The 11,015-nt window shown below is 47.1% G+C and overlaps 3 protein-coding genes across 5 annotated transcripts in view; 1 reads left to right on the forward strand and 2 right to left on the reverse strand.

Annotated features, from left to right (window-relative positions):
- The window catches only part of SARNP (SAP domain containing ribonucleoprotein), a 43,601-nt gene extending 42,513 nt beyond the window's left edge, over positions 1 to 1,088 (reverse strand). For 2 of the 3 annotated variants that reach the window (XM_032874402.1, XM_032874401.1), the window contains exon 1: positions 953 to 1,060. In XM_032874402.1, coding sequence (XP_032730293.1) covers positions 953 to 988 — 36 coding nt within the window. In that variant the 5' untranslated portion in view covers positions 989 to 1,060. Of the gene's footprint in view, positions 1 to 952 lie in introns of all 3 variants that reach the window. The other variant, XM_032874400.1, reaches the window with a different exon arrangement.
- A 38-nt stretch (positions 1,089 to 1,126) lies between these two features.
- ORMDL2 (ORMDL sphingolipid biosynthesis regulator 2) lies at positions 1,127 to 4,716 on the forward strand. The gene is given in 4 exon segments (XM_032874399.1): positions 1,127 to 1,403; positions 2,232 to 2,406; positions 2,585 to 2,736; positions 3,310 to 4,716. Coding segments are annotated over 4 exon segments (651 nt in total). The 5' UTR covers positions 1,127 to 1,215; the 3' UTR covers positions 3,446 to 4,716.
- On the reverse strand, positions 4,011 to 11,003 carry DNAJC14 (DnaJ heat shock protein family (Hsp40) member C14). The gene is made up of 7 exons (XM_032874390.1): positions 10,634 to 11,003; positions 8,723 to 10,188; positions 6,300 to 6,406; positions 5,972 to 6,091; positions 5,408 to 5,568; positions 5,223 to 5,325; positions 4,011 to 4,991 (listed from the first exon to the last, which is right to left on the reverse strand). The coding sequence occupies exons 2-7, from the start codon at positions 10,130 to 10,132 to the stop codon at positions 4,781 to 4,783; spliced, it is 2,112 nt and encodes a 703-aa protein (XP_032730281.1). The 5' UTR covers positions 10,133 to 10,188; positions 10,634 to 11,003; the 3' UTR covers positions 4,011 to 4,780.
- Positions 11,004 to 11,015: the final 12 nt, after the last annotated feature.

The raw sequence follows: 11,015 nt of genomic DNA on the forward strand, positions 1-11,015 counted from the left end.
CAACTAATCAAGATCTTCTCTTAATTCACCTCAAATAAACTACTCATTTCTTCTAGATTAATAATCTCAATGTGAGGAAGCTACCAAGATTCCCAAAAGATACAACTTAAAACCGCCCCGTGACTGAGAGTATCACCCAGTGGTGACACCAAGAGATGCAGGGTCCATCTGCGATATGAAATGGGAAAAGATAAACCTAACCTAGGAACTGCCTTTCCAAAATATTACAGTTACGAGTGAGTTGTCTTTCTAATGATAAGGTATAAAGGGTAGGGGGTAAGGCTGGCGGGCTGAGAACCGCGTGAGAATTCGAAAAACTTTTAAATCTGAGGTATCTATGCCTTTACTAACCCTTAAGGTCTCCGAAATCCCTGGCTTCTCAGGAGAGGCCTAGCTTCTGAGGCCTCTCCTCAGGTTTCAAAGTTAGCTCCGAGGGCGTAACCCCACCTAAAAAAAAAGGAGTGGAAGCATTCTCTGGATCCTCTTTGAAATGTGGGTAGATAGAAATACACAATGCTGCCATCGTTTGCTAACGGGAACCCCAGCTTTGGACAACAGACTGAAAAGCATCGACCCAGGAAAGAAAAAGGGGGTCCTAGCTCCAGCATGGGGCAAAGAGGAGGGGACCACTGACGTAATGCAGCTCTGACGAGAAACGTGAAAGGAGTATAACAGGTTGAAAGCACTTGCATATCCGGTGGGGAAGTGACGGATGATACAACGATGAAGAAAGGGCCGAAATAACAAAGAATACTGTAAAACCGCACGGAGAAATGGGAAATTAGGGAAGGCGTAGTGGGGAAGAAAAGAGGCACAAAAGAAAAGAACTACGGCGGGAGCCAGAAAACGAAGTGGGAAAGCCTGCAAGATGAGCATGCAGTAAAAACAGCAAGCCACCCAGCAGAATTCAGTCCCCAGAAAGGTCTAACAGCCTTTCCCCGCCTCACGGTACCTTCAGTTTATGGAGCTCCACCGTCTCCGCCGCCATCTTGTTACCCCTCCAGTCCACTAGGCCCCCACCCACTGCCTCCGCTTCCAGGAGCTCCCGCCTAGGCGCAGATAACCAAGGCCAACCAATCGCTGTCACTCTTACTCCCACCTCACACTATCAATTCTTCCCATTAGTCAATAGCGGACGCCGTTCTCACTCCTCCTAGCAGCTTTCCCCACCTCTCTCAAAAGGTGGGACAGGGAGAGGGGCGGGTTCTGAACGCCATGAACGGCGGAAATGGCGACCAATTGCGCATCACCATTGCAAACTGCCAACCAATGGGTGGCGGCAGCGCCGATTCTGTTCCACGAATAGGGAGAGCGCAGATGGGAGAGGGCGTGTGCTTCCTGGACACCACAGGTGTGTAAGCGAACGCCGCTCTTCGAGTCGGACGGGCTTCTGAAGCCTGCAGGTAGGGGCTGCCGGGAGACTAGAAATGGGGCATAGGAAAAGTGGTGCCGGGCGGAAGATGGAGGGCGGGGGCGGAGGGAGGTTGGAGCGTCGGCAACCTAAATACCAAGGGGAGCTCTGAAGAGACCCCTGAGAATAACAGAACGACAAACTTGAGAGGGAAGCTGGAAGGGGCATGGGGCGGGTTCAACACTAGGGTTTAAGGAATTTCAGGTAAAGACGGGCGAGCAAGATTTGCTTCCCAAGTTGACATCAACAAGCACGATTTTAAAGGGCCAAATTCAGGCAATCAGAGCCGCCCCTTGATTCGGGAATAACGCTCCGTGACTCGAGATGCTGAGCTCAGGTTCCTTCCTAGCTCAATCCAAAAGCCATTGGGTAAATACTTAGCAGCGCCCTTCGCTTGAGAAAGGGATTGGGATGCGGCCTGCTTACATGCCAAGGGGATGGGAGACTGGACGGGCAAGCCGCATAGGAAGAGGTGGGGATTAGAAGTAGTTTTGTCGCCTTACCCCTTATTGGTGGTTGTTAATCCCTGCTGTCAGAAGTCCCTGCCCCAAGCCTAGACCCCTTAGGTTACAGTTGAAGTGTAAGGATCAGAGTAAAGATTACCATTAATGTCTCTAAAAGTAGAGAGCACCCGTCTTGCCTTTTAAGTTTTCTTTCCTAAGTCTTCAGTTTTTCCTTTGTGCACAATGGGGAAGTTTTTTTATTCCCAATAGAGTTAAGGGGATTTGGGCTATCCAGGAGACAACTTGGGGGAACTAATTCAAAGAGGGGTTAAGAGGAAATTGAGTTGGACTCCTGCCTGATCCCCCCACGGCGGTAGGATGAATGTGGGGGTGGCACACAGCGAAGTAAACCCCAACACTCGAGTGATGAATAGCCGGGGCATATGGCTGGCCTACATCATCTTGGTAGGACTGCTGCATGTGGTTCTACTCAGCATCCCCTTCTTCAGCATTCCTGTTGTCTGGACCCTGACCAACGTCATCCATAACTTGGTGAGCACTAAACCATACCCTTATACCCAACCCAGGCCTTTCCGAACCAAAACCCAAAATCACTTATTATTTGGGAATTTATGTCTTCGTTTCGCGATCTCCGCATAATTCTGGGGCTGACGGACTACTTTCTGCCTCCTTCCACTGCACCCGCCGCCCCGCCTTTCCCTCCTCCCAGGCTATGTATATCTTCTTACATACGGTGAAGGGGACACCTTTTGAGACCCCTGACCAAGGAAAGGCTCGGCTACTGACACACTGGGAACAGATGGACTACGGGCTCCAATTTACCTCTTCCCGCAAATTCCTCAGCATCTCTCCTATCATACTGTGAGTCTAGGGGGAGATACAGGGAATGCTCCAAGCATCAAGGAGAAACCTACATAGGGAAGCTTTAAAAAAGCAGACTACTCACTTAGACCCTTTGAAGATATTATGGTATGGTCTGAATCAAGGGAGAGCAATAAAAAGTAGAAGATAGTAATCAAGCATTCCTTGCTGCCCGTTGGTGGTAGGGGAATGGAGAAAGGACTGAGAAAACACTCAAGCAAAACCAAATGGTTTTACACTTCAAAGGAAATGAATAAATAAAGCAGAACAGAAATAAATCTGTGAAAACTGTGGGGAATTGAAGCAAAAGCACTCTAACAGCCACATAGACTTCAGCTGTCATTTGCCACATCATTAACAATGAAAAAACTCTAACTTATAAATCTCCAGCTAAAAGTGCTGATTATCTCCCCAATCCCAAAGTAAATACTATTAATTTAACTGGAATATTTTCAGATATCCTAGGACTACATGCAATAAAATTGGTCATTTAAAAATAGAAAAGTCACTGCAAAGCCATAAATAACAACTAGGGAAGGCCAACTTCACTTAACCCATTTCTTCTCTCCCCAGCTACCTCCTGGCCAGCTTCTACACCAAGTATGATGCTGCTCACTTCCTCATCAACACAGCCTCATTGCTCAGCGTACTGCTGCCTAAGTTACCCCAATTCCATGGGGTTCGACTCTTTGGCATCAACAAATACTGAGGGATGGGGCTGGGAATAACACTGGACCAAAGGGCTGCAACATCCTTTCCTTCTCTGTATTGTCTTCTGTATCTTGAAACCCTGAGAACTACATAACCTTTCCCAAACTCCCAGGAAGAAAACAGACTGGAAAATGGGGCTCCCTGGGCTCAGCCCTGCTAAAAACAAATTTTCTTTGAATCAGGAAAGGTGGCAAAGATAAGGGCCAAATCAGTCTCCCTCACAGCAGGAAGTCATGTTTGAGCAGTTTGTTTGGTGATTAAGTTTTTCCAGATCTTCTACCTACACCACTTGCCAGCTCTGTTTTGCTGTGTATTTTCCCTATAATAAAGTTTGTTTGTTTGTTTTTTTCAGATATGGCTATAGTTTGGTCAGCAGGAAGGGTAGGGAGATGTCCTCATAAGGTTGGGGAAGAAACAAGGAATAGCAACTTATTATATAAAACTTTTCTTAAGGTATTGTTTTAATCCCCTCTCCCTTGATCCAGTAGGAGGTGCCCTTCACTCAGCTAACACTTAGGGAAAGGATTCTCAAATGAGAAAAAGGGCAAAGAAGAGAGGAAAGATACAGGTTGCCAGTTTATATATTTATAGAAAGATAATCCCCTGGCTTTAAATAGATATGTACATACAAATATGAACAAACTTAAAAAAATACAAACCCTTGGATCATAAGGGGGCTTCTGGGAGCCCCTTTATCCTTCTCCCTCACCCAAGGGCAGAGGGCATGAGTCTTCTTTTTAAAAATTATTAGTTTGGCCATCCCTGCAGCAACAAGCATGAAGTTGGGTGATTACCCACAAGGTGAATGTCAGAGGAAAAATTCAAAGTTCCCACTCTCTGAACTCTATGTATAATCTCCTATAATTAGGGCTACATGCTTTCTTGTTCTCTTTTAACTAGAATGTTGGGGTAAAGGAGGGGGCTCCCTCCTGAAATGGGTCAAGAAATTATAAGATAGACTCGTAGTTTAAAAAAGGGGGGGAAAGTGTCATCTGCTCTAGAAGCAAGAGACAAAGGCATACAGACCCCAGGGAAATACCAATTCCCACACTACCATGGGAGATACTGTCCAGCCCAGGTCCAGGCTCTAGGATCTTTGCTTTAGCCACCCCCTATTTCTTTGGTATTGTCAAAAGACAAGATTCAGTTCCTAGGTGCTGGTGGAGGAGGGAGAGTGGTTCTGGGGCTTCCTACAAGTACTGAGTGAACAATTTGAGCTTAAAATTTTCCCTTTTTTAAATATTTAAAAATAAACAAGTCAAAACTCCATCCTGTGCTATACACAGCCCTTTTGACTCCCTGACATTGATCTGAGGAAAGAAGAGAAGGGGTGTCAACGTTGGAAGGGCCTCCTCACTTTCTTCCGCCGCTTCGGTTTGGCTTCTCCCTTGGGTACTGTGCTGTTGGGCTTAGAGGCTGCAGTGGCCCCAGGGCCAGGCTGAGGAGCTGCAAAGAAGTTCCCATTGGACATCTGGCCTGGGGGTACTTGAAATATCCGGCTCAAGAAATCCTGAAGATCAGCAGGAGGGGCATCTGGGGTTGCTCTGAGAGGAAAACATAAGACATTATGAGGCAAGAGCTATTAAGAGTTATATGGTTACCTCTGTTACCTGTTTACACCTAAGTTAAAGATACACTGGAGGGAAAGAAAAAGATATACTGAGTCAGCTGCCAAACTTAAGGGTAAGATCTCTAGGTGTCCTAAGCAGCATGTCATCTGAAATCATATTCAGAACTACAACAGTAGGTAGATTGTTGAAAGAAGTAACACCTACCTCTGCCGCCCACTGGTGCCTGGAATCCGAGAACCAAAGGAGATGTGATAGGGGACTCTGTGAGTATCTGGGGAGATTCCCACACGCTGGCATCCAGCCCACTCTACAAGCATGAGAAATAATTAGCCAAAACATCACAGTTTTGAGCATACATGAGCCCATATTTCTAGAGAACAGAAGTATACCTGTGATGTCATACACTTTTCCATCCATCAGTGCAAAATAGGTGATCTTGAGGCCCAACATGCTTGACTCTGCCCAAAAGTCTCCTTCCTCAGCAGGATGCAGTCTATTACACTCAGCACAGTATCTGGCACTCTTAGGTTCCCGGTCCATTTCAAACCTCCTACAACCCAACAAAAGGAAAAGTTCCTTTTCATCTGTCAAGCCTACAACACTGTTATACTATCATCGTTATAATCACTTCTTGGCCTTTTGGCTAAGATCAAGTGTTTAGTGTCATCATTATTGACAAATAGCTAATATATCTAAAATTATCTCCACTCAGTTGTTACATATGTCTACAAACACCCGTACCCTCAACCTTCTCTCTTAAAACTAAAAATATTAACTTTTTTTTCTTAGTACAAATTCAAATTTCCAATCTCTTGACACTATGGCAAAAGCAGAAACCTCAGGGTCTTTTTACTCATCAGCTGTATCCCCCAACTACCAGTAATACTCAAATGGACGTCTTTGGCTACCCAATGGCTAATCTGTGACTGTCCCATCCCTGCCCTATTTCATACCTATGCTTTCCCTGGCATCGGCTGCACATCATAGTATTCATTGCCTCTTTGAGGTCATCCTGCAGCTTAGATAGAAACTCATTCACTGACCGGCTCAGCTCAGTCTCTGCCATTCGTTTCCTAAGAGAAGAAAGCCTTTGTAAATCAGAAGGTATTGATCAAGGGACAAAGGGAGATGAACCTTTAACCCTCTTGAGGCCCCTGGCCAGCTAGAAAGATAAGCAACCCTGTTCTCTCCACCTCAGAGAGCTTCACCCACAAGTCCAGGGACCTCTACTTTGAAGATTATTCATTCATCCCACCTGACAATTTCCCATTTCCAACTTACATTTCATATTCCTTCCGCCTTTCAGGGTTGCTGACAATGTCCCAAGCTGCCCGCAAAACCTTGAAGGCCTCCTCTGCCCGGGGATGATGATTTTTGTCAGGATGAACCTACCAAGACAAAGATTTCATCCCAAATCCATTCCAACCCTCTCCCCATCTTAGATCAAAATAACCTCATTATCAGGATGCCTGGATAGTTCAGTGGGTTAAGCATCTCATTCTTGATCTCAGGGTTCTGAGTTCAAGCCTGGTTGGGCTACACACTGGGCATGGAACCTACTTAAAAAAAATAAATAATAATAACCCTTGTATCAAATGGCTCTCTTTCATCACCCTTTTAGAGAATCAATACAACTTAATGACTAATTGCTCTGGCTCTGCAGACACATGTATAGGATCAAGTTCTAGCTCTGTCACTATTAGCTATTTATCATGAATTACTGGGAGAATACTCACAACATATATACACAGAATTTGGCACTAGGGTGATCCATCCTATCAGTGTGCCTGGGACTGTCCCAGTTTTAGCACTAAAAGTTCATGTCTCAGGAAACCCTCAATCCCGGGAAGCAGGGATGGTTGGTCACCCTACCTGGTAAATGCATACTAAGCCCTCACATTTTAACTCTATCATCAACCATAAAGTAAGAGTTCCAAAGATACTACATCTTCAAACTCATTCTAACTAGAAAATTCTAGTATGTATTTCCCATAATGGTTTGCCTTTCTGTCGCAGAAATGAATTAGCATATTGTGATCCTCACAGGCTTTTTATCCACTTTTCAGCCTCTCCTCTAAGACAAATAGTATCCTCAACTCCTACAGCTTCCTGATTGTTCCCATCCTCCTTTTCCAAAAGAACAGAATAAAGCTAATCTCCTGATGATGCCAAATAAAGAGAATGCCGTTAATACTCCACATACCCAAGCTTATAGAACAGCTTTCAGTCATGGTCACTCTGAGGCTTCATAAGGACAGTGAGAGGTTTTGTAAAAGAAGCCCACAGACACTGGCCCAGAACAAGGGAGTACTTTGAGGTGCAGGGCAGGTATATTGAGGATCAGGGAACTTAACTATATCTCTACTCCAAGAAAGTAAGTTGAAAACGAAATTTTCTTCTAAGAATGTTATTCCCCAAGAGAGGATGTCTGCTAAAAGACATGAAAGTGAGAAAAGAGCTCTACTGCTAGTAACAATCTGAGTGTAAACTGCCATTTCCCACTCTTAAGAATATCCCAGTCTATCCACTAAGGGGCATGCATTTCCCACCAAACTTAGTCCTCTGCTAAGTTATAGGCCTGGTACCTTACTGTGTCTTGAATGGTTAATGGACACCTTGGTTAACCCATTCCTTTTTGTTTCCATGCAGTCACTGGCGTAATTTGCACACCATAATTTTACCAGTCCAGTTCCATACACTCAAATCAGCCTCCAATGGAATTTACACACATTACTTATAATACAGTTTTACTTACAGAAAAAGCAATAAAAATCGTATCTAAAAATAGCAAATTAATATCTACTAATAGCAATTTGCATGCTTGTATTAAACATTTCCCTCAGGCATATGGGGGCATCACAACTCCACCTGTACCACCCCCTCCCGCCCCCCATCAATAAAAGCAACCATATCATGAGGCACCTGGCTGGCTCAGTCAGTAGGACAATGGGACTCTTGATCCCAGGGTTGTGGGTCTGAGCCCCGTATCAGGTGTAGAGATTACTTAAAAATGAAATCTTTAAAAACAGCCATATATATGACATACAGATGCACATGCCTCTCCATGGTTTATGTTCCATTCTCTTTCCCTTTTCCATTCTAGACTGCTGGTCTTGAAATACTTTTCTTTCACCTAGTCCTAGAACAATCACATGCATTCCCTGAACCTTCCCACACTAAGTCCACATTTGCCTATCTGGGACAGATAGTTGGATATCCCCCTGTTCAAAAAACCCTCATTAGTTCAGGGTACAAAACTGACAGGCTTTCTAATGAGGCCTCTTTTCCACCCTAGAGGGTGGTTAGAGGGACTTCACCTGGATATTCCAGGGTGAGTGGTCTAACATCCTGGGGTTCTGGGACCAAGCCCCTGCACCCAGCTCCCTGCTCAGCAGGGAGTCTGCTTCTCCCTCTCTCCCACGCCACCCGTGCCCCTCCCCCTGCCCTGCAGACTCTCTAGTGCTCTCTCTCAATAAATCTTAAAAAAAAAAAAAAAGAATCTCAAGACAAAACGCTTAAAATGAAGGAAAAGTCAGATGCCACAGCAGAGGGGGAAAAGTCTTTATGACTATTTCCTAAGAATTAATGTTGCTCCAGCTTCAAGTTGACTTTTTACTCTGCCTTCTCTTTATCCTACTCTTCCTAAAATTGGAATAGAAAATAAGACAACAAAGAGGAAGAGGAAACAGGGGAAAGATACTCACCATCACTGCCAGCTGCCTATATGCCTTCTTCAGTTCAACATCTGATGCTGTGGCTTCAACCCCCAACACATGGAAAGGGTTTAGCTCATCCTCAGGAACCCCAGCCATGGTCAAAAGTCGAGCCACTTCTTCTTCAGGCTGGCAGTAGCGACCACCAGTTACAGGTGCATTCCCCTGCCTATTAGTCCTTGGCTTGACCCAAGGCAACTCCAGCCAACCCCACTGAAACATTTTTACCAACTGCTGCCATGGCCTGCTATCTCTCAGCAGAATCAGGCAACGCTGCAAGGTGGGAAAATCCAGCCAAGAAAAGAGCCAAGTGGCTTTACCCCTCCAGCCTAACCGGTCACCCAGTCCCACCAGAAACCGCCAGCCCAACTGTAGACAGCCCAACGAGAGGGCCAGAACCAGAAGCAGCAAAGCACCTAGTAGCCTAAGAAAACGGGTGAACAGCCCTGCCCCATAGCAACATCCTTGGCTCAGAAACTGGAACATTACCTGGGCCCAGCCTCCCAGCCGCCCTGCCCAGACTCCCAACCAGACTCGAAAAAGGTCCAGATCGCTGCCTTTCAGCTGCCTGCATGCATAGATGAGATGGCCACAAGTTTCCACGTACTCTCCCACCAATACCAGCAATTCAATCAGCCACCAGAAGCCTGCCTGCCCAAGCTGACACAGTTCCTCTGCTCCCCATAATCCCAGGCCTTTGCGCTTATCTGCCTGACTTCTTTTCCGGCCCAGCCTATGTCGGCCAGGGGACCTGGGATCTCTGCGTCCACCCTCCCGAGTATCCTCCTTGGCCGGGATGCGGTGCCGCTGTCTCCGGGGTGGTTTCTTCCCACTGGGCGCACGTGAAAAATCACTGGGGAACTTAAGAGGTTCCTCATCATCATATTCCTCTTCCAACTCTTCATCTTCCCCCAAAACTGGAGAGGTACAATGGTGACAAAAGTTGCTAGAAGAGCTATCTCCTCCCTCAGAGTAAGGCCCTTCAGGGATTCCAGGGATTCCCTGGCAGTTGCAAGCAGATGGAATGGAAAGAAAAGAAGGGTTGCCATCCTCCTGGTACCCAGCCTCATTCTCTCTTGAGAGTTCCTGGTCCACTCCTGATTCTTCTTCTGAAGATGCCTCACTCTGATCAGGGTCCTCTCCATCCCTAGGGGGTCCTGGACCCCTTGGGGGGCCATGGCTTGGATCCGACCAGTGGGCTGGGTTTGGGGGCTGTGTGTACTTAGGACTAGAGTGCTCTGTGAGGCAGCGGGTACCATTAGAAGCAGGCCCCGCTGAGTCCCTGAGTCCTGAGAATGAAAGTATTTCAGGGTCCACAGAGGATCCTAAAGTCCTGAAGGAGGCACCACCACTGTGGTGGGCTCCACACAACCCTCTTTCTCCGGGGTGCTTCTGGGCCATGACCCCAGGGCTTCCTGAGGATTTTAGGTCACAGCCATCATGATAAGTTCTGATGCCTGCAACAAAGGTATCAAGGTGGGGATTATCAGAATTGAACCGAGAGAGGGATTAAATAACCTTAAATTGAGGATATAATTAATGCACCCACCTCCCTTGTTTTCTCAAATTCTTCTGGGGCGTTCGTTATCCCTACCAATAAGCCAATACTACGTTAACCACAACCGTGCTCCCTTCCCCCCTCCAAAACCCCTTAGTTTTTCTTCTTTCCCCAGAAAGTCATAATCCAGAATGAGGGAAAGAGGGCGGTAACTCAAAGGGTGTGGTCCGGGGGTCACTTTTGGGTAAAAAGGGAAAGACTGGAAAGGGGGGGCCGCAGGCTGCCAGAAAAGGGTGGGGATCGTGCGGCTCTCAAAGAAAACCTGGGGGCGGAGCTTGGGGTTGCCCCTGAGAAAGACAGCCAGGAAATCCTTGGGCTGGGTAGAGGGGGCGAAGGTAACGTACCCGAAGAGCTGCGGTAACTCCTCCCCCTCGAGCAGCTGGGCCTAGGGCCAGGGGGAGCTACGAGAGCAGCTCCCCCGGCTCCGCCTCCCGCTCACGCTCTGCTTCCGCCTTCCGTCCCCGCCGTGGCCGCCGACCTACGCCCACTTCCACTTCCGGGGTCACCAGGGAAGAGACAGGAAGGAAACGAAAAAGCGGTTGGCGGAGGCGCGAGCCAGTCGAGCAAGCGCTGACTCAAATCAGAGGAGGAGGTCCTGAGGAAGAACTGGCCCCGCCCCTTAAAGGGCTCTCTGCTGCCACCCTCCGCGTGCTGGAGTGATAGCTCCGCAGGCTGCACCACTGGTGGGCGCTGTAGCAGTGCCTGTGGACGCGGGACAGATTTTTT

This window comes from Lontra canadensis, unplaced genomic scaffold, assembly GCF_010015895.1.
Source record: "Lontra canadensis isolate GAN:19392208 unplaced genomic scaffold, GSC_riverotter_1.0 scaffold53, whole genome shotgun sequence".
Lineage (NCBI taxonomy): Eukaryota > Metazoa > Chordata > Mammalia > Carnivora > Mustelidae > Lontra > Lontra canadensis.

Coding starts and splice junctions, on each gene's coding strand:
- DNAJC14 (XM_032874390.1), bottom strand. CDS start 10,132: ATGGCCCAGAAGCACCCCGGAGAAAGAGGGTTGTGTGGAGCCCACCAC. Junction 6,407..8,722: donor ATAGGCAGCTGGCAGTGATG/GTGAGTATCTTT, acceptor TTGTCTTGGTAG/GTTCATCCTGACAAAAATCA. Junction 5,326..5,407: donor AAAAGTGTATGACATCACAG/GTATACTTCTGT, acceptor TCATGCTTGTAG/AGTGGGCTGGATGCCAGCGT.